The sequence below is a fragment of the Camelina sativa genome, chromosome 7, assembly GCF_000633955.1.
Source record: "Camelina sativa cultivar DH55 chromosome 7, Cs, whole genome shotgun sequence".
Classification (NCBI taxonomy): Eukaryota; Viridiplantae; Streptophyta; class Magnoliopsida; order Brassicales; family Brassicaceae; genus Camelina; species Camelina sativa.
Genome location: NC_025691.1, coordinates 21,127,090 through 21,154,011, shown reverse-complemented (window position 1 = coordinate 21,154,011; position 26,922 = coordinate 21,127,090). Strand labels below are relative to the sequence as shown.

The window sequence follows — 26,922 nt, the reverse complement described above, 5'->3', positions numbered from 1 at the left end:
CAAATCATCGACGCAGATGGGATTCCAAGCCAGAAAAACTCTTTCATTCCTTTGACCACACTCATGGAGATAGTTGCACGGCTCTTGCTACAGCTGGACGAAAACTTCATGTATAATCCAAGCACAACCACGTTTACCCAGTAAGAAACCCCAATCGCTATAGCTGCACCGCGGATCCCAAACCCAAACTTAAAGACCAAGCTCCAGCAGAGGGAAACGTGGACACAGACAGCAGAGATTGAGCTTATAATCAACGGGAAAATCAGACTCTGCGCTTGGAAAAACTGTACAAGCGGCTGCAAAGTGGCGTAAGCCAAGAGGGCAGGTATGAGCCAAGTTGCAAATTTCCCAGCTTCTTGAGCAACCACAGGATCTTGTCCAATGAGAGAGAGTATAGCACCCATGTAACTCCATAGCACAGACAAAGGAATACACACAAGATACAAAGAGAGAATCGTTGTGTAAGTATGTACTCCAAGTTTCTCATACTGTTTAGCTCCATAAGCTTGGCCACATAGAGTCTCCATTGCACTAGCCAATCCAAACTGTAAATGATAATCACAATCGAGATTCAAGAAAAGAAGAAAAAAAAAAACAGAGAGGATCTGTTCGTTTGGAAGTTGCAGTCAGTGTCATTTGGTAGCTGCAACTTCCAACCTAACAACAATGTCCATAAAGAGATAGATATACTTACGACAAGGCTGAAACCAGTGGCGCTGCAGAAAGAAACAGCAATGGCGGTGCTAGAAAGGAAAAGCTCACCGAGATGACCAATCATCACTATAGATATCACTTGAAGAAAATCCATAGACAAGTTTACTGCAACCATCGGACCAGCAATGTAACCAAGCCTCTTCATCTCCTGGAAATAACCATCTTTCTTCTTGACTTCTTCTTCCTCGCTCTTTGCAAGCAGACCCTTCTCTGCAGAATCCATTCCCTCTTCCTTCTTGTTTCTGTTTCTTCTCTGGAGAGATCTTTAGCTTCCTTTAGGGATTTTTTAACCTGATCTTCTATGAATCTTCCCTATTTATACCATCATTTATGTTTACACCTTCTACTCTCGTCCTTTCTTATTCAACCACCATAAATTTTCTGTGTCGCTAATGGTTCATGATAGCAAATCAGGAAAGTGGCATTTGAGAAAGAAATCATGCTTAGCTTGAAACTATCTATTGAAAATCTATTGAAATCCAAATTTCCTTAGTAATTGATTTCAATGTTGATTGTATATGAATGTATGGTTGTTTCTTACTCTTCAAAGGCATTATATAAAAAATTCTTCTTGTTTGAGACCCATTTAATCAGTCCACTCTTCTTGTTTCCTCTCTCCTCTACATTTATTTGCTCTCTTTTAAGAATTCATTTAGCTCCATCAATTCAAACTTGGAGCAAATCGTATATGATTAGTGAGTAGTATAAACTTTTTTTGTAAATAAAGGGCTCGACCGCTAGAGGCCAAAACTAATGTGAACATTCAGTTCCTCATTACTATACTTGAAAACAACAGCACAAATAAACACACACGACATTTAATGGAGGAGATGGTGATTGAACTCTTGATTAGTTTAGCTGATCACTTCATTATCTTTCTCTTCAAATTCATCACCCATAACTCTTTCTCTAGCCTTTCTCGCCTGCCACAAATATACATTAATTCATACATATATCAAAAAACACATCACTTTCACTTTTACTTCCAGAACCTACTATCTGAACCATAGGATCCACATGTGTAAAGGACATCACTCTCGCTTTTACTTTCCAAACCTACTAATGAATTAAACATGAGAACAACATGAGGACATTACTTTCACTTTCACTTTAACTAACCTGTTGTTTCCAGTTGGTGAGGATAACAATAAGACCGAGCAAAACCGCTTGTACAAAGGACCCAACAGTGATCCCAATCCAGAGTCCTCTTCCTCCCATTTTAAATCTAAAAGCTAATAAAACAGCAGTTGGTATGCCACAGAGATAGTAAGCAGCTAGGTTTACATAAGCCCCTATATCTTGCCTCCCTGATCCTCTAGCCACACCTGCAGTGTCAATCCCCTTAGTTAAAACATTGTTGATCCTTAAAACTAGTTTCTTAATAAATTATTAACATTATAGAAGGAGACTCTAACCCGAAAGAACTGCGTGAAGGGCATCAAATATGACAGATAAAGCAACCAGCGGAGCCATTGATCTTACATAATCCACAACTTCGATTTCAGAGCTGAATAGGTAACCAAATACGTTTCTTGCTGCAAAAACTATTGCACTCACCATTATTGATTCTACACCTGTTATAACCATAACTGTGTAAACAGCCATTCGAGCTTGTTTCGGGTTTCCAGCTCCTAACTCGTTTGCTACTCTTGTACTGCAACCAACAACAGCAGAGAGAAGGGTTTTAGGTCTCAAAGATAGATATCTCCAATTTTGCAAAATTGGGAAATTGAGAAAAGAAAGAACCTTGCTGCTGCGCCTAGACTCTCTGGTATTTGGTACAAGGAGGAGATTGTTGATAGACTGATAGAGAAGGGACAAAACAACTGAGTTGTATGTATATATGTTAACAATCCATTCCAAAACAAAGTCATTAGGATATACAAAAAAAACATACCACACTGAGAGAACAGAGGTTTCTAGCTTCGGATTTGGTAATATCCCAGAAAGCATGACTAAAAACTCGAATGACCACCATTCCAGGCTAGTTCAACACCAAAAGAAAACAAAGATCTCAAGTCAAGACTCAACTGTAACCAAACCAACAAAAAGAGGCATGAAGAGAAGTTTATATTACCAAATCATAGAGGCAGATGGGATTCCAAACCGAAAAAATTCTCCCATTCCTTCAAATAAACTCATGGAGATGGGTGCACGGCTCTTGCTACAGCTGGAAGAAAACGTCATGTATAATCCAAGAACAGTCACGTTTAACCAGTAAGAAACACCTATAGCAATAGCTGCACCGAGGCTCCCAAGCCCAAACTTAAAGACCAAACTCCAGCAAAGGACAACGTGGACACAGACAGCAGAAATTGAACTCATAATCAACGGCAAAATCAGACTCTGCGCTTGGAAAAACCGAACAAGCGGCTGCAAAGTAGCATAACCAAAGAGAGCAGGTATGAGCCAAGTTGCAAACTTTCCAGCTTCTTGAGCAACCATAGGGTCTTGTCCAATGGCAGAGAGTATATCACCCATGTAACTCCAAAGAAGAGACAAAGGAATACACACAAGAAACAATGAAACAATCCCTGTGTAAGTATGAACTCCAAGCTTCTCAAATTGTTTAGCTCCATTAGCTTGACCACATAAAGTCTCCAACGCACTAGCCAGTCCAAACTGTATGATTATCACAATTCAGAATCTTAAAGCAAATTAATTAATCAAAAGAGAGAAACAGATCAAGAAAGAGAGAGAGAGAGAGAGAGAGAGAGAGAGAGAGAGAGACATACGACGAGGCTAAAACCTGTGACGCTGCAGAAAGAAATGGCAATGGCGGTGCTGGAGAGATAAAGCTCACCGAGATGACCAACCATCATTGTCGATATCACAAGAAGAACGTACATAGACGAGTTGATCGCAATCATCGGACCAGCAATGTAACCAAGCCTCTGCATCTCCCGCAAAAACCCATCTTTCTTGTTTACTTCTTCTCCATGGCTCCTCACCACGAGCAAGCCCTTCTCCACCGAATCCATTCCTCTTCCTTCTTCGCTGAGATCTTGAGATTTGATTCAGAAACACCGAACCAATCCCTATATATTCTTTTTTTTTATATATATTTTTTTGTTTTGCTTTCTGGAATTTAGCGGCGTGTCGTATCCTGTTTCTACACCTTCCGATAAAACCGATACATGCGTCGTCCTCTCTCAGTCAGCCGCCATAAATGTTCTCCCTGGATCTATATGGCACATGACTATATATAATAGTAGCAAATTAAGAAAAGGTTGGAAATTACCAAAGTATACAAATATGAAAAAAATTTAAGTTCCTTGATTAGTCAAGCCGCTTGTATATATTAATTAAAAATGTTGATTTTTGTTTGAATAAAAAGTATATGGTTGTTTGTTTCTTTCTTTACAAGGCATTAAATCAATTGAAAAAATTGTTCCGTTTATATCATGTGAAGTTTGTCAACCAACCTCACTGACTTACTCTATATTTTTCATTTTTTTTTTCTTAGAATTTTAAATTTAGCATCGTGTCGTATGAAAAATCTACTCCTGCAGAAATAATATATAATTTAGCATCTTATTAGAGCAAAGAGCAGCCACTGATCACAGCTTTTGCTGTAGTTCCACATTAGACAATCCAAATGATAATTACNGTTTATTTTTTTTTTTTTTTTTTTAATTATGACGAGCTCGGGTCTGGACTTTAATCTCCCTTATGGTCCGGGATCAGCCTTTACTAATATCTTATGACATGGCGTAAAACATCTCTCTCACCGGGAATCGAACTAAGGAGCACAAAGATCTAATTCCTGCACTTAAACCATTAGCCCACTGCACCGATGGTCAATTACGTATCGTTGATACAAGGAACAAAAAGATGGAAACTAATTAACTAAATTTGCTTAATGTTACGGAACCTACAAAAACAAGTACTACGAGATAAAAATATTATCTTGGGGATTCGGTTAATATAGAATAATTAACCTAGTACAATCCATAATTTTACTTCTCTAACAAACAAAAGTACGCGGAGGTACGTATCTTAAACTTGTGTGTGGACAGTAGAGGCCAAAACACGTGCGCACGTACATACATGTGGACATTCATTTCCTTTTTAGGTCATATAACAACCACACCAGAAGTCGAATTAATGACAACACCAATATATATAATGTCTACCACCGGTATAGTGGGCTAGTGGTTTAAGTGCACTAGTTGGATCCTTGTGCTCCCTAGTTCGATTCCTGGTGGGAGGGATGCTTTACGCCATGTCATAAGGTATTAGCAAAGGTTGGTCCCGGGCCATGGGGGAGATTAAGGCCCAGGCCCGAACTCCTTCTAGTTAACAAAAAAAAAAATATATATATATATATATATATCTATATATATATAATGTGGCGACATGATTGTGGTTTCTTGATTTATCTCATCTCTTCATGTTCTTTGTTTTCTTCATCTTCAAACCCCTCACACATCAGTCTTTCTCGTCTGCCCATATCATTAGACATCACTTTTACCTTTCTCAAATCCACTAATCATTTTTTTTTCACAAATATAACCCTAAAAACAAGAAATCAAAATTAAAGGACATCACTCTTACCTTACTAATCTGTTTTTCACCTTTATTAAATATGACCGGTATCAAATATGACCCGACAAAACTGCGCGAACGGCATCAAATATGACCGGTAAAGCAACCAGCGGAGCCATTGGTCTTACATAATCCACAACTTCGGTTCAGAGAGCTGAATAGGTAACCAAATACGTTTCTTGCGCCAAAAAATATTGCACTCACTACTCACTATCCCCTTTATAATAAAACAGAAATACACAACATTGTTTTGTAGACTATATAATTTTAATAAATTGATTATAAATAGGTTATAAATTATAAATTAATTAATTTGGTTACAAGTTAAATATTGGGTATAACCTTAATTATTTCTGAAAATCTTAAAGAGAATTAAAAAAAATATTCCAAATTGATAGATTAATTGGTTAAAAGATAAATAGTGGATGCAAAGAAAAAAATTATTTTTGGAAGATTTAATTGCTAAAGAAGGTTGTTTCCAAAAATTTTAAAGAGAATATTCTAGATTTATTTTAGGCAGATTTTATTGCTAGACCACATTGTTAACCAACTTCTTAAAGAGATTAAAAATAGATTTATTTTAGGCAGATTTTATTGCTAGACCACATTGTTAACCAACTTATTAAAGAATTAAAAATATATTGTGAAGCATAAAAAAAGGAATAAAATTTCGACAATTTATCACACTAAATCGTGATTTCCGAAATCTTATTCTGCAATTAAAAATAAAATTTCATTGAAAATCTTCCAAACTTTCAATATAAATCGACCTAGCCTCACGTTATTCTCATATTCATACCGAAAACACAAAAAAAAAATGACAATCGTTTCTCAGTTTACAATACTAAACCGTCTGATAAAAATTCATGGTGTATTCGAGCTAAGATATTGCATACTTGGACACATTATTCCAAGGATGTTGGTATGTTAGAGCACGGATCATTTCTCATACTTAAATTTAATGATACAAACAATATAAAACTTAGAAAATAGGTGTTTTTTCAAACCATCATATTTAACATATGATTTATTCATAATGTTTTATCTAAAAAAACTTTTAAAAACAATCACATATACTATATTTTATATAAAAATTATAATATAAATAAAAATAATTCAACCCGTGCGAGCACGGTCCTAATCTAGTCTATACTAGTATAATTGCAGTACTTTTTACTCAAAAATATGTTTTTGAAAACATTTATCATTGAATGCCATTAAATACTTATATTCATGTCTAAAAAAGTTTAGTTAATTCTCTCTATTATCCTTATAACCAAACATAATTAAAATATTATAAATATCCATATATATATATAATGTTCTACAATTAAAAGAGATATTTAGAAGATTTATTCCATATTAAATTTTTTATTCTCCTATCATCTCCTTTTGATTTTAAATTTTAAATGTCGTGAATCATCATATAATACATAACGAAAATGTATATTTTCTGCATATATTGTGATTTGAATTTTTTTTAAACGAACATATAATACTCAATTAATATAGTAAATTTACTGTATATAGTAAATTATAAAATTTTAAGAAGTTTATAATTTATAACAGATATATCTAAACTTAATAAAAGTCTAAAATTATGAATATTCAAACATATTAAATTTTTAAAATAACACCAATGAGTTATATTACATGATGGGTTATATGATACTAAAAATAAAATAGGATTGAATTGATAATACTAAAAAATAAAACATTATTAATATAATACTTTAATACGGGTTGAATCCTTATTTTACAATTTAACAACATTAGTTTAAAATATATCAAATCAAACTGATTTAATTAAGATTGTATTAAATAAAAATTGTTGTGCAATATACCGCGGATTATATACTAAATCACTAAAATTAACAAAATAGTATATTAGTAAAATTAGTATTAAAATAGTATATAAACAAAAAATTATGTAAAAACTTGTGTCGTGATATACCGCGGATCATAATCTAGTTATTGTTATAACCTGAGAGATAAAACTTATTTTTCTTCAACAGACTTAAAAAAATTCTCTAGTTCTGCAGAAGGAAACGTTTATTTTCCTTTAACAGACTCAAAATTTTCATTGTTTCTATTAGCATATTAGAAGAAAGAGCAGACTGATCACAGCTTTTGCTGTAATTTTTACATTAGACAATCCCAAAGATGGAAACTAAATTTGCTTAATGTTGTGAACTAGTACCGAAATACTAGGTAGTGCCGTAGTGGCGATGGAGTATACATAATTAATTAATCGTAATATTTTATTCGATTATGTTCATTGGTTAGAGTGTCACACATCTGAAACAGAGTTGTACATACGTCACTAAATTTTTACTTGCCTACAAGTTCACGTCAAGTTTAAGATATAGAGTGAATGGATCGACCGGGGTGCTTGCTTGTTTGCAGTTCAACGGGCTGGTCCAGCCCGGGTATATATATAAGTTTTTTCTTGACTGAACTATTAAATTTATTAAGCGAAAAAAAATTATTTTTGTACAATGAATGCAACCTTTGTCTACTCCGGGTTTCGAAAATCAAAATATTAGAATTAGGTAATTTTTGGGATTTGGCTAGGATAGAATTGTAAAATCATAATTGACTATTTGACTCCAACCCAAGTCATATATGTTCAATTTGGTTCGATTAGTAGTTTTATCTTACTTTTGTAATTAAAAGAAAAAAAAAAAAGGTACCGAGCCTACCCACAAACTCTCTGGACTAGCCAAGACAAGATGGTTTGTGCTTTGTGGACGTAGCGGATCTGCGGAGGTACATAGATCACGCATCTGCTACATACCATTCTGAGATCCTGACAAAAGTAAGGTTTTATGAATCCAAATTTTGTACTAGTCATATTTCTTATAAGCAATCTTTATATTTTTTTAAAACTTTGAATCATATCATAATATCTTCCTTATCTTATATAATATGACAAGGTTTTTTTAAACTTTGCCTATATCAATGCGACATTTGGCATTCTACTTTTGCGACACGTGTACTTTACATTAATTTGAAATTTGATTTTTTAAATTTATTTATTTAGAAAAGTAATTGTTTCTTTTATCTTCCACTACCAAATCTTTAATTATTTTTGGTTTGTATTATTTAATATTATTTCATAGCAAAAATTTGTATAGTTTTTTTTGTAAATTAAAAAAAAAATCGATTTGTAAGGATATATTTCATCTAATTAAATTTATATGATTTGTAAATTCTTCACTAATGTTCCTTTAAATTTCTTTACTCTTCGTCTACCAAATCTTTAATTATTTTTGGTTTTTAATTTAGTATTATTTCATAGTAAAAATCTTAATAGTTTACTTTTGTTAAAGAAAAAGTAATCTATTTTACAAAAATATATTTATTCTATTTTGTTTTTATGATTTATAAAATTTTCACTTATTTTTTATTACAACCGTAACTTTATTACTTAACTATTTTAATCGGTTTCACATGTCAATATTTACTATATATTAAACTATAATAAAGTAGAGTTGTGAGAAATTGTCATTAATTTGGCACCAATCTTTTTTTTAACATGTGTCATTTTTTTCAGTTTTAATGAAATAAAAACACACATTATTGCCAATCTAAAACTAAATTGTCTACACACATTTTTTTAGTTTGGGGCATTTTATTTGTTCAGTTTCTTTAGATTATATTTATTTCTCTCAATCAATTACCGTTATGACATTATGAGTGGACATTTTATTTTGTTCAAACTGTTCATTTGCAATAATGCATATGACCAAATTAATTATAATTAATATGCTTTATAACTGTATTTATTGCCATGAATGTGATTACTTAGAATAATGCATGTGTTAATGGAATTCATTACAAACTTCAAATAATACTTAGTGTATTATATAAGATCCAACGCTCACATGACTAATAATGAAGAAAACGATCACTCACTATATGTTTTTCTTTTCCCATCATTTCCCATGGTATTTTTTTTTCTTATGAAGTTTTAAAAATAAACATGATGTCTTGCAGTATGATGATTAAGAGATTAATTTCTCTATGACTATTTGAAGAAATCGTTTACAAAGCCATGTCAATGTATTTTTTTCTTGGTATCAGAATCTTGTCAATATTTATTAGCCTCTTTCAAAGGATTATGTTTTATGATAGTCATAATTTAAAATTTTTGCATTATTTTGTAATGTAATTTTTTAAACTTTCAAACTATAGTTGGAATCTTAAGTGATGAATATGAGTCTAATGCTTGACTCTTAAAGCAGAATCTCTTTGGCTTTGAACATTCACTCATAGTATTATAGTTGTAAGTCTCTTAGATTTTTCCTCTTAAGTCCTCTGATCTTCAACTACAATATATTTCTAAGTTTATATTTTGTAAATTTACCTTGTTTTTCGTTTTTAAAAATTCTTTATCCGCATTACAAAAAAATGTTTTACTTTGCATATTGATAAAAAGATTGAGCCTAAAGTTACCATGTAATGCAGATATACATGGTCAAAATATCACATACTTCTTTATGCCTCTTTGGAATCACTTCCCAAACTTTACAACATCTTTTCACATTACACGGAAAAACATTACCGAGACCTATTGTAAAATATTTAATATATATATATATTATAATCTCGATACTTTCATCAAAGACATATGTCAATCGTTAAAAGTGGTATAAATTAACAAGTAGATGAACCCGTACAAAAGCAAAACTACTTTTAAATTGCATCCGTCACTATGCCGAAAAAAGCTTACACCATTTCCAATGGTTATCTATATTCTTTTGGTTTGAATTTTATATTTTACATTTAGAGTATAATTTTGAAGAGATATGATTTAGTATTCAGAGTATAAGATTAAAATCATGATGCTATTTTAGTATTTTTAGAATTTTAGAAATAATTTGCTAAATTTAAAACCAAAAGTTATTTTTATGCAATATGTGAAAATTGTCTTTTTTTTAACACACTTCATACTTATAAATGTATGTATTTAAATTCTTTTCAATGCAATAATATCATGGACATTTTATATAGAATTTAATGAAATTTTATTTTGTATACAATTTGGTAACTTTCTTGTTTATTATGATGCGTGGGTAACTTTCTTGTTTATTATAAGGAAGAATACCAAAATCATCGTGGGTGGACAAAAGAATGGCACAACTAGTGTACACGTACATGCACGTGCACATTCATTGCACCTTTAAAACAACACAATGAACATTTAATGGCGACGTGATTCACGTCTCTTGATTTAGCTGATTTCTTTATGTTCTTCAACTTCAAACCCCTCAACCATCAGCCTTTCTCTCGCCTTTATCGTCTGCCATGTCATTCATAAACATCAAATAGCAATATATATCACTTTCACTTCCTCAAATCCACTAATCGATTTGTCTCCCAGCTAACCATAAAACAATAAATGAAAAGGACACCACTCTCACTTTCACTTTACTAACCTGTTGTTTCCAGTTGGTGAAGATGACGACAAGACCGAGCAACACAGCTTGTACGAAGGACCCAACAGTGATCCCAATCCAGAGCCCTTTTCCTCCCATTTTAAACCAAAAAGCTAATAAAACAGCAGTTGGTATGCCGCAGAGATAGTATGCTGCTAGGTTTACATAAGCCCCTATATCTTGCCTCCCTGATCCTCTAGCCACACCTGTTACGTTTCCATTCCACTATTTATTAATCCTTAAGTTAGTCTCTTAATGATTTTGAAACTAAAGAAGGAGAATCTAACCCGCAAGAACCGCGTGAAGGGCATCGAATATGACCGTAAAAGCAACCAGTAGAGCCATTGATCTTACATAATCCACAACTTCGGCTTCAGCGCTGAATAGGTAACCAAATACGTTTCTTGTGCCAAAAACCATTGCGCTCACCATCAATGATTCTACACATGTAATGACCATCACTGTGTACACAGCTATACGAGCTTGTTTCGGGTTTCCAGCTCCTAACTCGTTTGCTACTCTCGTACTGAAACAACAACAACAGAGAGAGATAATTTAGATAGACAGATAGCTCTAAGTTTGTAAATCTTGTACTGCAACAACAAAGAACCTTGCTGCTGCTCCGAGACTCTCTGCTATTTGGTAGAGGATGATGGTTGTTGATAGACTGTTAAACAAAATAGAAAGCAACTGAGTTGTATGTAATAATAGTCCATTCCAAAACTCCAATCTTTGAGATACCAGACAGAAAACGTCAAATGACCAGAGAGTAACCAAAACTCTAATCCGAAGCTAAAAGGAACATACCAGACAGAGAGAACAGAGGCTTCTAGCTTCGGATTTGGTAAGATTCCAGAGAGTAAGACTAGAACTTCAAATGACCACAACTCGAGGCTAATTTAACACCAAACAGGAATTTATTGAAATTTCAACAACTCGATTTGGTCAAATGCCAACAACTCTGTGACTAAACCAAAAGAAGCATGAAGAAAATTTTAGCTTACCAAGTCATAGATGCAGATGGGATTCCAAACCGAAAAAACTCACCCATTCCTTTAAACAAACTCATGGAGATGGGTGCACGGCTCTTGCTACAGCTGGAAGAAAACGTCATGTACAATCCAAGCACAGTCACGTTTAACCAGTAAGCAACCCCAACCGCTATAGCTGCACCTAGGTNTCAGCGCTGAATAGGTAACCAAATACGTTTCTTGTGCCAAAAACCATTGCGCTCACCATCAATGATTCTACACATGTAATGACCATCACTGTGTACACAGCTATACGAGCTTGTTTCGGGTTTCCAGCTCCTAACTCGTTTGCTACTCTCGTACTGAAACAACAACAACAGAGAGAGATAATTTAGATAGACAGATAGCTCTAAGTTTGTAAATCTTGTACTGCAACAACAAAGAACCTTGCTGCTGCTCCGAGACTCTCTGCTATTTGGTAGAGGATGATGGTTGTTGATAGACTGTTAAACAAAATAGAAAGCAACTGAGTTGTATGTAATAATAGTCCATTCCAAAACTCCAATCTTTGAGATACCAGACAGAAAACGTCAAATGACCAGAGAGTAACCAAAACTCTAATCCGAAGCTAAAAGGAACATACCAGACAGAGAGAACAGAGGCTTCTAGCTTCGGATTTGGTAAGATTCCAGAGAGTAAGACTAGAACTTCAAATGACCACAACTCGAGGCTAATTTAACACCAAACAGGAATTTATTGAAATTTCAACAACTCGATTTGGTCAAATGCCAACAACTCTGTGACTAAACCAAAAGAAGCATGAAGAAAATTTTAGCTTACCAAGTCATAGATGCAGATGGGATTCCAAACCGAAAAAACTCACCCATTCCTTTAAACAAACTCATGGAGATGGGTGCACGGCTCTTGCTACAGCTGGAAGAAAACGTCATGTACAATCCAAGCACAGTCACGTTTAACCAGTAAGCAACCCCAACCGCTATAGCTGCACCTAGGTTCCCAAGCCCAAACTTAAAGACCAAACTCCAGCAGAGGGAAACGTGGACACAGACAGCAGAGATTGAGCTTATAATCATAGGCAAAATCAGACTCTGCGCTTGGAAAAACCGAATAAGCGGCTGCAAAGTAGCGTAACCAAAGAGTGCAGGTATGAGCCAAATTGCGAACTTTCCAGCTTCTTGAGCAACGAGAGGATCTTGTCCAGTAAGAGAGAGTATATCATCCATGTAACTCCATAGCACAGACAAAGGAATACACACAAGATACAGAGAGAAGACCCCTGTGTAAGTGTGGACTCCAAGCTTCTCGAATTGTTTAGCTCCATGAGCTTGACCACTTAAAGTCTCCAATGCACTAGCCATTCCAAACTGTGTGGTTACATACAACAATCAAAATTTATAATTCTTGAAGCTTAAAGGAAAGACAGAGAGAGAGAGATGAATAAAGAAAGAGACATACGATGACGCTGAAACCTGTGACGTTACAGAAAGAAATGGCAATGGCTGTGCTTGAGAGATAAAGTTCACCGAGATGACCAACCATCATCATCGATATGGCTAGAAGAACGTACATAGACGAGTTGATCGCAATCATCGGACCAGCGATGTAACCGATCCTCTTCATCTCCAGTAAGAACACATCTTTCTTGTGTACTTCTTCATCTCTGTGGCTCGCCACGAGCAGACCCTCCTCCGCCGAATCCATTTCTTTCTGATTCTTCTCTCTTCGGAGATCTCGAGATCTTTAAGCCTCTCTTCTCTGAAAAAAATCCTATACATTTATACTAATAAATATTTAACGTTTATTTATGTGGAATTTTACCTGCTTAGTTGCGTATACATGTCTAGCCATAAATGTTGAATCTCCTAAAATCTACAGCTGTCTTGAATTATAAAAATTTAAAAAGCTTCAATTAGTCAAACGGTTTGTAAATAAACTAAAAATTAACGAGTATTTCTAATACATATTTTAATTTTTTAATATAATCTAATTGTTATTACTAATTGAAAAAAACAAAACCATATCAACTAGAATATTGAATATGCATGGAAAGAGTATTTTACACAAGTTTTCGTGAGTTTACACACAAGAGAGACTCTAGAACCTTTTTTTTTATTTATAATAAATATCTAGAGATTTGGTGAGAGATACCAACACCGAGTGTATCTCAGTTATATTATCGTCATCAAGGCATTAAATAACGGGAAATTAGTTGAAAGTTGAAACTAGTAGTAAATGCATTAAATCTAAAAATAATTGGATAAATACATTTTCAAAACATACAGTAATTATAAACTAATATATTTACTATTTACAATTAGTAAAATCACTACTGTTTCAGTTTTTTACTATTTGTACTGTTTGACTTTCAAGTCTTTAACAAAACATGTTGTTTAATTTACTATTCTTGAGAACGTTCTATGGAATCTCTAGCCATATATATTAGGATAGTGGTACCATTCTTGAGAACGTTCTATGCAATCTACCAAAATATATATAGCTGTTTTGAAGTATTATATATTAAAAATTCCCAATTAGTCAAAAGGGTTGGTAAGAAAATCCTTGAGAGCATCAACATGGTAAAAATATCCATATTTTGGTATATTATTTTAGTTATAAGTACACCCTTTTTTTTTTAAACACAAATTATAAGTACACCTAACAAATATAAATATTATGTAATATATTTAAAATCGTTAAACAAAATATCAAATTATAGTGAAAACATAGATTTTAATTTTTAAGGTAACTAAATTTTAGAAAATAAATTTACACCAACTAGTATTTTCGTTAAAAAATTTTAGGGAAATGTTAAAAAAAAAAATAGATGAAACCAAGATGGAAAAGGAAAAAAGGGCAGTTTTAAAAGTGTCAATTTATACTTGTACAAATACACAATGTCAATTTATACCCAAACTTAAACAAAATTCAAATTGTATACCCAAATATAATAAATCATGCCGATTTCTGAATCTATATTTATAGGTGTTAGTCAACAATAATGGACAGTGACTTAGATGTCATGTGTTTAGTGAGATGCATCGGTTTCTTAAAACGACGTCGTTTTAACTTTTTGATTTCAATTTGTAAAAAAAAATATTGTAACTATCTAGGCTCAAACCAATGATCTTTTATTTATGGACATTAGTCTTTATCACTTGATTTAACGACTATATTCAAAACAACTTGATATTTTTTTGTGACACTTCGGTTTCAAGGATACGCGCAGAGGTTTAAAAGAATTGATTTGGTCATCTATGTCACCAAAGTGCACTTATCTTTTCGGTCAAGGGACCTGAGAGAATTCCAGAATTAAGAGTGCTTGAGCTGGAGTAGTCTCAGGATGGTGACCTTCCAGAAAATGATTCATAGCTTGTGATTGGATATGAAGCCCACTAAAAAATAGCTGTAGGAGCGTTACACTTTTATGTTGATAAATGATATCTCTCATTTTTCTATACAAATCCCAAAATTAAGTTCTTTTTAGTTTTGTTTTAACAGCATCAAATTCATCATTTGACCCTCAACCACATGGCCCACATCACTCACTAGAGCTTTCTCCACCTTTGTACGATGTTGTAACTTCATATCGTCATTAGTTATCTCTAGATACTAATTAAGGATGAGGTTTTTTTTTTTCTTAACATCTATTTTAATTGATTCGATTTGGTGACAAAGCTTGCTCTTTGAGTTGATTGCGAGTCTGTTAGCGCTGGCTATAATTTCGTTGTTTGAATCTAACGGTTGTTGCGAATGAGTTTTCTAAATTCTAGAATAATTAATTTAAGGTAATTAGGAAAAAAAAACAGAATAATCATAATTTGAAATTAACAAATCTCCCAAATATCCAATATTTTAACAGATCTTCTAAAAATGTAAATTTTAACTTAGATTCAATATAACGTTGTACGTTCTTTACTCTTTTAGTATGGTACCACTAAGTTATTTATTGAGAATAACATTTATGGCTATGAATGAGACATGTAGGCAGCACAGCATCTCATCTCATCGAGTCGTGAGTTTCTTAAAATTAAATTATTTAATATAGGGTTTTTAGTAATAAAACCCCTCAACTAAAGATGGATCGTAAAAAAACCCCTCAATTATATTTTTAATGATTAAACCCCTCAACTTTAATTCTGTTAATAAACGTTCTCTTCCGTCTACAGTGTCGTTAAAACTGGATGATTAAAGTTAAGTCAAAACGCAGAGTTTTCCAAAAAATAGAAAAACGACATGTAAACTCTTAAACAACACAAATTGTGAATAAAAACAACAAGATGTTTTGATACCCGGTTTTAAAGTTCCCAAATTCACCTAAGTTTTAAAGTCCCCAAATTGAAAAAAACCTAAATTGACGAATCTTAGTTTAGAGTGATGGCTTTTATCGATTCTTTCAGTTTTGAGAGATAAACCGGTGATCGACAAGAGTTGCAGAATTCTATATTGAGTGTTGTTGTCTCATCGTTCGTCGTCTTCTTTATTTCAGCTCTAAGAAACCGAAAATCATGGGAAGGTCAGTTCTTATTTCTATAATTCAGTTTAGGATGAATTCACCTTCGTATATATAACAAGAGTAAATATAATTTGATTCTTCCTTTTCGATAGCTTTTAGGAAGCATCTTTTTTTCTTCTTTTTTTAATTGTTTTCTTTTTATATGAGTTGGATTGGACTCCATAATTGTTTTCTTTTCGATAACGTGAATTCTATGTGATGTTAAAGACTAGTGATTTTACATCACTTTTTTTACATGTGAAACTTCGTAGTAGTTGTGTTGAGTTTTGGGATTAGTCTTTTTTAACCAATTATAGTTGTACAGGACGCTTTTCTTTAGATTACATGTTGGAGGATATTGGGCAGCGGATGGTTCATATAATGGTGGTGAGACCAGATGTTTAAGTCTTGATTTTGAATACCCCAGTTTAGCAATGTTGACAGATATGGTTTCGAGTACTGGGTATGCAGAAAATATGAGTAAGTTTTCTTACTTCCCATCTGGAGTAGTAGGTCAGAATCGCAAGGATTTATGTAGTGATAGGGATGTTGCAGAAATGATTACATGTACACATGAGTTAGAAAGTATGAATTTGTATGTCGTTAGGGCAGATGATCCTTATCTAGATGATGTTCTTGTTGGAGAAGGGGAAGAAGAAGAAGAAGAACGGAGTGATGGAGACAAGGCTGCCAGAAACTGTAATTTTAGAATGGTATTCAGTCGAGAAGTGGAGGCTTTGTTACAACTCGCTTTTGTTTCCTGTGAATGGGATGGAATTGTGGGAAACACATATTGATGTTGTTGTTATGCCTCCTCCAGACAGGATAATGCCAGGAAGACCAAAAAACAATGACCGAATCAAAGATCCAAACGAAAAAACTTATTCTCAGAATTCTCAAAAAGCTATAGTGGTACATCTCTTACATCTCTCTATCTAATATGGTGGTTAGACTTACCAAAACTCATTTTATTATGCAGTCATGTAGTAATTGTGGACAAACAGGACATAACAAACGAACATGTCAAATAGAGCCAGTTCCTAAACCACCTAACCCGCCTTCAGAATTTCCTTCTTATCATGCCAAAGTTATTGTGGTAAGATTATAATTCTCTGTTTTAGTGTATGCCAAAGATTTCTTAGCAAAAAGATTTGTAATTCATGCATTTGATCTTGTAGAAATGTAGCAATTGTCAACAAACAGGACACAACAAGCGCAAATGTCATCTTGAGCCAGTGTCTAAGCCGACATGTTATTTTTTTTGTTGCATCATGTTTGCTTTTAATGTTTCACTCGACTTTGTAGTTTTGTTTTGATAATTTTTATGTTCCAGTAGTATATTTGGCTTTATAATGGTATTTTGGATTTTTATCATAATTCTTGACTTATATAAATAACATGTCGTTTTTTTAGTTTTTTCAAAACACAACGTTTTAATTTAACTATGACTTAACCTTAATCATCCAGTTGTAGACGGAGGAGAACGTTTATTAACAGAATTAAAGTTGAGGGGTTTAATCATTAAAAATATAATTGAGGGGGTTTTTTACGATCCATCTTTAGTTGAGGGGTTTTATTACTAAAAACCCTTTAATATAAAAGCAAAAGTAACCATTACAAAAGAGACACATGGAAGAAGAGTTTCTGTTCTTTCTATCTACATACATACCCTGCTGGTTGGAGAAGCTAAAAACAAATCACATAAACTAAACGTCCAATAACAGTATTAATCATAGGCTTTATACTTAATGGAGATGAAGGAGATTGATTCGGAGAGGAAGAAGCAGAAAGAAACGGATTCTGATGAGGAGGGACGTTTTCTCGTGGTGAGCGACAGAGAAGAAGTAAACAAGAAAGATGTGTTTCTTAAAGAGATGACGAGGATTGGTTACATCGCTGGTCCGATGATTGCGATAAACTCGTCTATGTACGTTCTTCTCGCTATATCGATGATGATGGTTGGTCATCTGGGTGAGGTTTTCCTCTCAAGCACAGCCATTGCCATTTCTTTCTGTAACGTCACAGGTTTCAGCGTCATCGTATGTCTCTTTCTTTATCCATCTCTCTCCCTCTCCCTTTCCTTTAAGCTTCAAGAATTAGCAAATTGTGATTTCTGTATGTAACCACACAGTTTGGAATGGCTAGTGCATTGGAGACTTTAAGTGGTCAAGCTCATGGAGCTAAACAGTTTGAGAAGCTTGGAGTCCACACTTACACAGGGATCTTCTCTCTGTATCTTGTGTGTATTCCTATGTCTGTGCTATGGAGTTACATGGATGATATACTCTCTTTTACTGGACAAGATCCTCTCGTTGCTCAAGAAGCTGGGAAATTTGCAACTTGGCTCATACCTGCGCTCTTTGCTTACGCTACTTTGCAGCCGCTTATTCGGTTCTTCCAAGCGCAAAGTCTGATTTTGCCAATGATTATGAGCTCAATCTCTTCTCTTTGTGTCCATGTTGTCCTTTGCTGGAGCTTGGTCTTTAAGTTTGGGCTTGGGAGCCTAGGTGCAGCTATAGCGGTCGGGGTTTCTTACTGGTTAAACGTGACTGTGCTTGGATTGTACATGACGTTTTCTTCCAGCTGTAGCAAGAGTCGTGCACACATATCCATGAGTATGTTTAAAGGAATGGGCGAGTTTTTCCGTTTTGGAATCCCATCTGCTTCTATGATTTGGTAATATAAATTTCTCTTCAAGCTTCGTTTGGTTTACCTAGCCACAGAGTAGTTGACATTTGACTCGACTTGCATTAAATTAGCCTCGAGTTGTGGTCATTCGAAATTCTAGTCTTGCTCTCAGGGATCTTACCAAATCCGAAGCTAGAAGCCTCTATTCTCTCTGTCTGGTACGTTCCTTTTTATCTTCTAAAGATTTAGTTTGATCATATACAACTGATCAGTTGTTTTCTTCTTTGTTGAAACAGTCTATCAACAACAGTCATCCTCTACCAAATAGCAGAGAGTCTCGGAGCAGCAGCAAGGTTCTTTGTTGTTGCAGTACAAGATTTACAAAATGGGAAGTATCTATATCTAAAACCTCTCTCTGTTGTTGTTGTTGTTGTTTCAGTACAAGAGTAGCAAACGAGTTAGGAGCTGGAAACCCGAAAAAAGCTCGAATAGCTGTGTACACAGTGATGGTCATTACATGTGTAGAATCATTGATGGTGAGCGCAATGGTTTTTGGCGCAAGAAACGTATTTGGTTACCTATTCAGCGCTGAAGCCGAAGTTGTGGATTATGTAAGATCAATGGCTCTACTGGTTGCTTTTACGGTCATATTCGATGCCCTTCACGCGGTTCTTGCGGGTTAGATTCTCCTTCTTTAGTTTCAAAATCATTAAGATACTAACTTAAGGATTAATAAATAGTGGAATGGAAACGTAACAGGTGTGGCTAGAGGATCAGGGAGGCAAGATATAGGGGCTTATGTAAACCTAGCAGCATACTATCTCTGCGGCATACCAACTGCTGTTTTATTAGCTTTTAGGTTTAAAATGGGAGGAAGAGGGCTCTGGATTGGGATCACTGTTGGGTCCTTCGTACAAGCTGTTTTGCTCGGTCTTGTCGTCATCTTCACCAACTGGAAACAACAGGTTAGTAAAGTGAAAGTGAGATTGGTGTCCTTTTAATTTCTTGTTTTATGGTTAGTTGGGAGACAAATCGATTACTGGATTTGAGAAAGTGAAAGTGATATATATGGCTATTTGATGTTTATGGATGATATGGGCAGACGAGAAAGGCGAGAGAAAGGCTGATGGTTGAGGTGTTTGAAGGTGAAGAAAACGAAGAACATAAAGAGTTCAGCTAAACCAAGGGACTGTCAGTCACGTGTACAGGAGTTGTGGCATTCTATTGTCCACACACATATTGATTTGGCCTTCTCCCTTATAATCAGGATGATAAACAGTAATCATGCTGTGATATTATGAACAGTTTAAGAAAATTCTACGGATTTTCTTATAAGAAATATGACTAGTACACAATTTGGAACTCGTGGATTCATAAAACCTTACTTTTAGTTTCCATCTTTTGTTCCTTGTCTGTATATATCAACCATACGAATTTATATATCCTCTGCCGATTGTGTAATGTAAAACTACAGCAAAAGCTGTGATCAGTGGCCGCTCTTTCCTCTAATATACTAATAGGAACTAAGAAAAATTTTGAGTCTGTTGAAGGAAAAAATAAACGTTTTATCAGCAGGACTAGAAGATCCGACACGCTAAATTCCAAAAGTATTGCGGTAACGGGACAACAACACTAGATTTCGAATTAAAAGAGCAACACAACATTTAACGGCGACCGTAATTGGCGTCTCTTGATTTAGCTCCTCATCTCTTCATGTTCTTTCACTTTCTTCATCTTCAAACTCCTCATACATCAGTCTTTTTCTGGCCTTTTTCGACTGCACATATAGTTTATAGATATCACTTTCACTTTCTCAAATTCATTAAGTAATTTTTTCACTCAATTATTAGCCCTAAAACCAAGAAATTAAAAAAGGACATCACTCTGACTTTACTAACCTCTTGTTTCCAGTTGGTGAGGATAACAATAAGACTGAGCAAAAAAGCTTGAACAAAAGAACCAACAGTGATCCCAATCCAGAGACCTCTTCCTCTCAATTTAAACCCAAAAGCTAATATGATAGCAGTTGGTATGCCACAGAGATAGTATGCAGCTAGGTTTGCACAAGCCCCTATATCTTGCCTCCCTGATCCTCTAGCCACACCTGCAGTTTTCAATCCCCTTAACTAACACATATTATTAATCCTAGAATGACTCTCTTCTTTGCTTGTAAATTACAGAAAAGAGATCATCTAACCCGAAAGAACCCCGTGAAGGGCATCGAATATGACTGATAAAGCAACCAGTGGAGCCATTGATCTTACATAAGCCACAACCTCTGTTTCAGAGCTGAACAGGTAACCAAATACGTCTCTTGTACCAAAAACTGTTGCGCTCACCATCATTGATTCTACACATGTAATGACCATCACTGTGTTCACAGCTATTCGAGCTTGTTTCGGATTACCAGCTCCTAATTCGTTTGCAACTCTTGTACTACAACAACAACGACAACAACAAGAACAGAGAGATGTTTTAGATATAGATACCTCCCATTTTGCAAATCTTGAACTACAACAACAAAAACCTTGCTGCTGCGCCGAGACTCTCTGCTATTTGGTACACAATGACAGTTGTTGATAGACTGGTAAACAAAAAAAGAAAGCAACTGAGTTACGTTGTATTGTATGTATATGATAATAGTCCGTTCTTTAGAAAATAAAAAGGAACATACCAGACAGACAGGACAGAGGCTTCTAGCTTCGGATTTGGTAAGATTCCAGAGAGTAAGACTAGGAATTCGAATGACCACCACTCGAGGCTAAATCCGCACCAAAAGATTCAAGACAAGTCAAATGTCAACAACTCTGTGACTAAACCATAAAGAGTCCTGAAGAGATATTTCTATTACCAAATCATAGATGCAGATGGGATCCCAAACCGGAAAAACTCTCCCATTCCTTTAAACACACTCATGGAGATGGGTGCACGGCTCTCGCTACAGCTGGAGGAAAACGTCATGTACAAGCCAAGCACAGTCACGTTTAACCAGTAAGCAACACCGATAGCGATAGCTGCACCGAGGTTCCCAAGCCCAAACTTAAAGGCCAAGCTCCAGCAGAGGACAACGTGGACACAGACAGCAGAGATTGAGCTCATAACCAATGGCAAAATCAGACTCTGCGCTTGGAAAAACCGAACAAGCGGCTGCAAAGTAGCGTAAGCAAAGAGGGCAGGTATGAGCCAAGTTGCAAATTTCCCAGCTTCTTTAGCAACCAGAGGATCTTGTCCAGTGAGAGAGAGTATATCACCCATGTAACTCCATAGCACAGACAAAGGAACACACACGATGTACAAAGAGAAGATCCCTGTGTAAGTGTGTACTCCAAGCTTCTCAAATTGCCTAGCTCCATTAGCTTGACCACATAAAGTCTCCAACGCACTAGCCAATCCAAACTGTGTGATTACAAACAATGGCAATTTATAATCTTGAAGCTTGAAGGAAAGAGATAAGAGAGAGGAAGAAAGAGACATACGATGACGCTGAAACCTGTGACGTTACAGAAAGAAATGGCAATGGCGGTGCTTGAGAGATAAAGCTCACCGAGATGACCAACCATCATTATGGATATCACAAGAAGAACGTACATAGACGAGTTGATTGCAATCATAGGAGCAGCGATGTAAGCAAGCCTCTTCATCTCCTTAAGAAACACATCTTTCTTGTTTACTTCTTCTTCTCTGTGGCTCACCACGAGCAAACCCTCCTCAGACGAATCCATTTCTTTTTGCTTCTTCCCTGAGCTCTTCAACCTCTCGTCTCTGGAATTTAACTAGCTTAGTGGCGTATACAGAAAATATACAAGGTTTTTTTTATAAAAAAATTGGTCCCCTGGCCACCGCCCCTCTCGCCCTAGGTATGAGCCGGGCCTGTCCTCAAATAGTCAGAGGGGTTGGTAAGAAATGAGTATTAATTAACTTTAGTGTTGATTAGGTTTGGTTTTGTCTTCCTGACTTGGGTTGGTCTCATTCTCCTCGTGTTTCCACACTCGTCTTATCGTTGTCAAAGATGTCTATATCTGTGTTTGCTTCTTTTAATAAAATTTTCGCCCCGTACGTTAATCATTTCATTTTTAGTAAGTGCTTTTTTTTTTCTTTGGAAATTAGTGTCTGTCGTCTGTGTCGTCTCGTATTATTTTACAAAATCACATTTTTTTTTTGTACCCTTTATTAACAATAGCACAACATCTTGGGGGAAAAAAACAACAACTAGTAACAGCTTCTTATGCATTTTTCATTAGATACCCCGAAGAGCTGTATAGCATGTATCGTTGATACTTTTATAAATACAAGAACTAAAAGATGGAATGAAAGTTCCTTAATCTAGTGAAGCCACTAATCCGTTAAATACAATGTTTGTAATTTGTGGTGGCGTTGAAGTGTACGTATTATTATCCCTATAATTGAGGTTTAGTGTAGTTCGATAACGAATTTGATTCAGAAATGGTTTACAAAATAGTAAACAGTAAGAAATTTATTGGGTCAAAACATATACCGCATGTTTCGGTTAAGAATTTATAAAGAAAATATAATTTACCAACTAGTAATGGTGAATTTGAGTTTGGCACCATTAGTCTCCACTTCTCAAGTTATTTATTTTATTTTCTGAGTTCATCCATAGTGCCAAAAATATATACAGAGAAACAGAGGACCTCATATCACGAAGATGCCTCATGTCCTCACTGATTTGATACGAGGAAGGATCGGCTTGTAAAAATTAATTAATTTAAAATGTTGATTTATATTTGAATATATGGTGGTTTCTTTCTCTACAAGGCATTATTCAATTAAAAATTGTTTCCGTTTTATATGATCATGTGAAGAAGTTGTGAACCAATCAAATTTAACCCTACTCGTGGTTTCTCAACTCTGCATCTGCGACATAACATACCATTCTGACAAAAGAAAGGTTTGTGAACGCATCAGTTCCAACTTCCAAACTGTGTACTAGTCATATTTTTTGTTAGCAATCCTTAGAATTTTCTTAAACTTTGCACAATATCATATGATTAGTTAACCTTTTATCTTCCTTTGTATAAGAGAGAAGACCATATCATGTGTGTGGACAGTAGAAGTAGAGGGTGTAGTGTACGCTTACATGCATGTGCACATTCATTTCCTCATTAGTTATTGGGAAATTCTCAAAAATAACACTAAAATAAGCTTTTTTTTTCCAAACTTAGCACAATATCTCTAAAATTCCAAAAATAACACTAATTAATCTTTTAAAATTAAATCCTAAGTTTAAAATATTAAACCCTACTTTTCAAAACTATACCCTAAATGTGAAATTGAGAACCCAAACCTAAAAAACAAATTTCTAAAAATTAATTTTAAATATTTTAATGTGTTAAATTATGCTATTTTTGGAAATATATGGAATGTGAGCTAGAATTGTCCATAAAACTAAATTTAATGCTATTTTAGGTATTTCTCTTAGTAGTATTACTACTATCATTATAGAAAACAACAACACCAAAAACTCGAATTAATAACAACAACACAACATTTAATATAGCGACATGATTGGGTATCTCTTAGATTTAGCTCATCTCTTCATGTTCTTTCACTTTCTTCATCTTCAAACCCCTCACACATCAGTCTTTTTCTGGCTTTTTTAGACTGTACATATCACATTCATAGATATCAGTAGACATCACTTTCACTTTCTCAAATCCATTAATATATCATTTTTTCACTCAATACTTTGCGGCAAAGTCTTTGCCCTAAAACCAAGAAATTAAAAAGGACAAGCATATATCACTCTAACTTTACTAACCTCTTGATCCCAGTTGGTGAGGATAACAATAAGACTGAGCAGAAAGGATTGAACAAAGGACCCAACAGTGATCCCAATCCAGAGTCCTCTTCCTCTCATTTTAAACCCAAAAGCTAATATGATAGCAGTTGGTGTACCAAAGAGATAGTATGCAGCTAGGTTTACATAAGCCCCTATATCTTGCCTCCCTGATCCTCTAGCCACACCTGTTATGTTTCAGTTCCACTAATTTATTAATCCTTAAACTAGTCTCTTAGTGACTTGCACATCATATATAGAAGAGATCATATATCTAACCCGCAAGAACCGCGTGAAGGGCATCAAATATGACTGATAAAGAAACCAGTGGAGCCAGTGATCTTACATAATCCACAACTTCGGTTTCAGAGCTGAATAGGTAACCAAACACGTTTCTTGCACCAAAAACCATTGCGCTCACCGTTATTGACTCTACACATGTAATGACCATAACTGTGTGTACAACTATTCGAGCTTGTTTTGGATTTCCAGCTCCTAAATTGTTTGCAACTCGTGTACTGCAACAAAAACAACAGAGATAGGTTTAGATAGATACTTCCCATTTTGAACCAAAAAAAAAAAAGTACAGCAACAACAAGAACCTTGCTGCTGCGCCGATACTCTCTGCTATTTGGTACACGACGGCGACTGATGATAGACTGTTAAAACAAAGAAGAAAGCAACTGAGTTGCATATGATCAGAACGAAATCTTTAAAAGATAAAAAGAACATACCAGACTGAGAGAACAGAGGCTTCTAGCTTAGGATTTGGTAAGATCCCAGAGAGTAAGAGCAGAAATTCGAATGACCACCACTCGAGACTGATTCAACGCAAAAGAGATGCAAGTCATATCAAATAGAACTCTGTGACTAAACCAAAAGAGTCATGAAGAGAAGTTAATAATATTACCAAATCATAGAAGCCGATGGGATTCCAAACCGGAAAAACTCTCCCATTCCTTTAAAGACGCTCATGGAGATGGGAGCACGAGTCTTGCTACAGCTGGAAGAAAAGTTCATGTACAATACAAGCACAGTCACGTTAAACCAGTAAGACAAGCAGAGGATCTTGTCCAGTAAAAGTGAGTATATCATCCATGTAACTCCATAGCACAGACAAAGGAATACATACAAGATACAAAGAGAAGATCCCTGTGTAAGTATGGACTCCAAGCTTTTCGTATTGTTTAGCTCCATGAGCTTGACCACATAAAGTCTCCAACGCACTAGCCAATCCAAACTGTGTGGTTACATACAACAAAGACAATTTATAATTTTTGAAGCTTAAAGGAAAGAGAGAGAGGAAGAGAGAGAGATCAAGAAAGAAGAGACATACGATGACGCTGAAACCTGTAACGTTGCAGAAAGAAATGGCAATGGCGGTGCTTGAGAGATAAAGCTCACCGAGATGACCAACCATCATTATGGATATCACAAGAAGAACGTACGTAGACGAGTTCACCGCAATCATTGGAGCAGCGATGTAAGCAAGCCTCTTCATCTCCATAAGAAACATATCTTTCTTGTCTCTGTGGCTCCCCTCGAGCAAACCCTCCTCAGCCGAATCCATTTCTTTCTGCTTCTTTCTCTTCTGAGATCTCTCTTCTAGATCTGAATCAATCCCTACACTAAATTTTATACTAATATATTATTTGGAAATTAATTAGCAGAGTGGTGTATACAGTATACAGCTACGTCTCTCTCATTCAGTAGCCATAAATATATCATTCAAACTAATGGTCCATATATGGTAACAAATTAAGAATATACAGTGTACATTGAATCTAATACCAAAATATACAGTGTCTTGATTTTTTTTTCTCTCTTTTTTACAAAAAAACCTCAATTAGTCAAGGGGTTAGTAAGAAATGAGTACTAAACTTCAGTGTTTGATTACATATGAATATATATATATATATGCATGGTTATTTCTTTCTCGTCAAGGAAATTGCACAATTTAAAGTAAGCATGATGCATGAAGCTGAAGTGCAGTTACATTTTTTTTTTTTGGCAAACGCTGAAGTGCAGTTACATAATCATAGAAATACATATATATGGTGTCGTCTCACTCTCCTCTCGTGTTTCTTTTTTTTTTGTTTTGTTTTTGAAAACACTCACTCTCCTCGTGTTTCCTCACAATTCTATCGTTTTCGAAGATGTGGTGTATCATTATATTTTCCTTCAACCACCTCACATTTTTTTGGTAGCTAGCCTTTTATTAATAGCAGCATCTTAATTATTAGGGGGAAATCAAAACAGCACTAGCCAACTAATAACAGCTTTTTATGCATTTTTCATTAGATACCCCCC

The 26,922-nt window shown here is 34.9% G+C and overlaps 6 protein-coding genes and 1 pseudogene across 11 annotated transcripts; 2 read left to right on the top strand and 5 right to left on the bottom strand.

Annotated features, from left to right (window-relative positions):
* LOC109125205 (protein DETOXIFICATION 14-like) lies at nt 44-937 on the bottom strand. Its single transcript, XM_019227113.1, has 3 exons — nt 695-937; nt 138-545; nt 44-49 (listed from the first exon to the last, which is right to left on the bottom strand). The coding sequence occupies exons 1-3, from the start codon at nt 935-937 to the stop codon at nt 44-46; spliced, it is 657 nt and encodes a 218-aa protein (XP_019082658.1).
* LOC104701773 (protein DETOXIFICATION 14) lies at nt 1,390-3,870 on the bottom strand. Its single transcript, XM_010417512.2, has 7 exons — nt 3,450-3,870; nt 2,792-3,336; nt 2,612-2,698; nt 2,461-2,517; nt 2,130-2,368; nt 1,834-2,039; nt 1,390-1,637 (listed from the first exon to the last, which is right to left on the bottom strand). Exons 1-7 carry the CDS (start codon nt 3,693-3,695, stop codon nt 1,569-1,571), a joined length of 1,449 nt encoding a protein of 482 aa, XP_010415814.1. The 5' UTR covers nt 3,696-3,870; the 3' UTR covers nt 1,390-1,568.
* On the bottom strand, nt 10,334-13,466 carry LOC104701774 (protein DETOXIFICATION 14-like). 3 transcript variants are annotated; one of them, XM_019227740.1, is made up of 8 exons: nt 13,151-13,466; nt 12,684-13,059; nt 11,708-11,876; nt 11,511-11,597; nt 11,314-11,370; nt 10,991-11,229; nt 10,704-10,909; nt 10,334-10,567 (listed from the first exon to the last, which is right to left on the bottom strand). In XM_019227740.1, exons 1-8 carry the CDS (start codon nt 13,394-13,396, stop codon nt 10,499-10,501), a joined length of 1,449 nt encoding a protein of 482 aa, XP_019083285.1. In that variant the 5' UTR covers nt 13,397-13,466; the 3' UTR covers nt 10,334-10,498. The 3 variants fall into 3 exon arrangements, with proteins under 3 accessions (XP_019083285.1, XP_019083286.1, XP_010415815.1); XM_019227741.1 differs by lacking the exon at nt 11,511-11,597; XM_010417513.2 differs by lacking the exons at nt 11,314-11,370; nt 11,511-11,597; nt 11,708-11,876 and adding exons at nt 12,121-12,177; nt 12,318-12,404 and having other exon boundaries at nt 12,515-13,059; nt 13,151-13,465.
* Nucleotides 16,005-17,556, top strand: LOC104701775. Of its 4 annotated transcripts, XR_753897.2 has the most exons (6): nt 16,005-16,208; nt 16,513-16,667; nt 16,836-16,900; nt 17,008-17,099; nt 17,167-17,283; nt 17,366-17,556. XR_753897.2 is itself a non-coding variant. In XM_010417514.2 (5 exons), exons 1-5 carry the CDS (start codon nt 16,201-16,203, stop codon nt 17,501-17,503), a joined length of 510 nt encoding a protein of 169 aa, XP_010415816.1. In that variant the 5' UTR covers nt 16,005-16,200; the 3' UTR covers nt 17,504-17,556. The 4 variants fall into 4 exon arrangements, 1 of the variants encoding a protein (XP_010415816.1); XR_753894.2 differs by having other exon boundaries at nt 16,836-17,099; XR_753896.2 differs by having other exon boundaries at nt 16,513-16,900.
* LOC104701776 (protein DETOXIFICATION 14-like) lies at nt 17,844-20,215 on the top strand. Its single transcript, XM_010417516.1, has 7 exons — nt 17,844-18,226; nt 18,319-18,863; nt 18,947-19,033; nt 19,112-19,168; nt 19,255-19,493; nt 19,575-19,780; nt 19,918-20,215. Exons 1-7 carry the CDS (start codon nt 17,936-17,938, stop codon nt 19,993-19,995), a joined length of 1,503 nt encoding a protein of 500 aa, XP_010415818.1. The 5' UTR covers nt 17,844-17,935; the 3' UTR covers nt 19,996-20,215.
* On the bottom strand, nt 20,360-22,683 carry LOC104701777 (protein DETOXIFICATION 14-like). The gene is made up of 7 exons (XM_010417517.2): nt 22,292-22,683; nt 21,667-22,211; nt 21,490-21,576; nt 21,343-21,399; nt 21,013-21,251; nt 20,714-20,919; nt 20,360-20,592 (listed from the first exon to the last, which is right to left on the bottom strand). Exons 1-7 carry the CDS (start codon nt 22,535-22,537, stop codon nt 20,527-20,529), a joined length of 1,446 nt encoding a protein of 481 aa, XP_010415819.1. The 5' UTR covers nt 22,538-22,683; the 3' UTR covers nt 20,360-20,526.
* LOC104701778 lies at nt 24,209-26,615 on the bottom strand (annotated as a pseudogene).

What these genes read in the sequence shown, in the direction of transcription:
- LOC104701773 (XM_010417512.2), bottom strand. Translation starts at nt 3,695, where the DNA reads ATGGATTCGGTGGAGAAGGGCTTGCTCGTGGTGAGGAGCCATGGAGAA. An exon ending in AGTCTAGGCGCAGCAGCAAG is followed by an intron (nt 2,369 to 2,460) that starts GTTCTTTCTTTT and finishes TGTTGGTTGCAG; the next exon opens with TACAAGAGTAGCAAACGAGT. An exon ending in TCACCAACTGGAAACAACAG is followed by an intron (nt 1,638 to 1,833) that starts GTTAGTTAAAGT and finishes TATTTGTGGCAG; the next exon opens with GCGAGAAAGGCTAGAGAAAG.
- LOC104701777 (XM_010417517.2), bottom strand. Translation starts at nt 22,537, where the DNA reads ATGGATTCGTCTGAGGAGGGTTTGCTCGTGGTGAGCCACAGAGAAGAA. An exon ending in GCCTCTGTCCTGTCTGTCTG is followed by an intron (nt 21,400 to 21,489) that starts GTATGTTCCTTT and finishes TTTGTTTACCAG; the next exon opens with TCTATCAACAACTGTCATTG. An exon ending in CCTTCACGGGGTTCTTTCGG is followed by an intron (nt 20,920 to 21,012) that starts GTTAGATGATCT and finishes TGAAAACTGCAG; the next exon opens with GTGTGGCTAGAGGATCAGGG.
- LOC109125205 (XM_019227113.1), bottom strand. Translation starts at nt 937, where the DNA reads ATGGATTCTGCAGAGAAGGGTCTGCTTGCAAAGAGCGAGGAAGAAGAA. An exon ending in CCACTGGTTTCAGCCTTGTC is followed by an intron (nt 546 to 694) that starts GTAAGTATATCT and finishes TATCATTTACAG; the next exon opens with TTTGGATTGGCTAGTGCAAT.
- LOC104701775 (XM_010417514.2), top strand. An exon ending in TGGGTATGCAGAAAATATGA is followed by an intron (nt 16,668 to 17,007) that starts GTAAGTTTTCTT and finishes TGCCTCCTCCAG; the next exon opens with ACAGGATAATGCCAGGAAGA. An exon ending in ATTCTCAAAAAGCTATAGTG is followed by an intron (nt 17,100 to 17,166) that starts GTACATCTCTTA and finishes TTTATTATGCAG; the next exon opens with TCATGTAGTAATTGTGGACA.
- LOC104701776 (XM_010417516.1), top strand. Translation starts at nt 17,936, where the DNA reads ATGGAGATGAAGGAGATTGATTCGGAGAGGAAGAAGCAGAAAGAAACG. An exon ending in AGTCTCGGAGCAGCAGCAAG is followed by an intron (nt 19,169 to 19,254) that starts GTTCTTTGTTGT and finishes TTGTTGTTTCAG; the next exon opens with TACAAGAGTAGCAAACGAGT. An exon ending in TCACCAACTGGAAACAACAG is followed by an intron (nt 19,781 to 19,917) that starts GTTAGTAAAGTG and finishes TGATATGGGCAG; the next exon opens with ACGAGAAAGGCGAGAGAAAG.
- LOC104701774 (XM_019227740.1), bottom strand. Translation starts at nt 13,396, where the DNA reads ATGGATTCGGCGGAGGAGGGTCTGCTCGTGGCGAGCCACAGAGATGAA. An exon ending in GCCTCTGTTCTCTCTGTCTG is followed by an intron (nt 11,371 to 11,510) that starts GTATGTTCCTTT and finishes TTTGTTTAACAG; the next exon opens with TCTATCAACAACCATCATCC. An exon ending in TCACCAACTGGAAACAACAG is followed by an intron (nt 10,568 to 10,703) that starts GTTAGTAAAGTG and finishes ATGACATGGCAG; the next exon opens with ACGATAAAGGCGAGAGAAAG.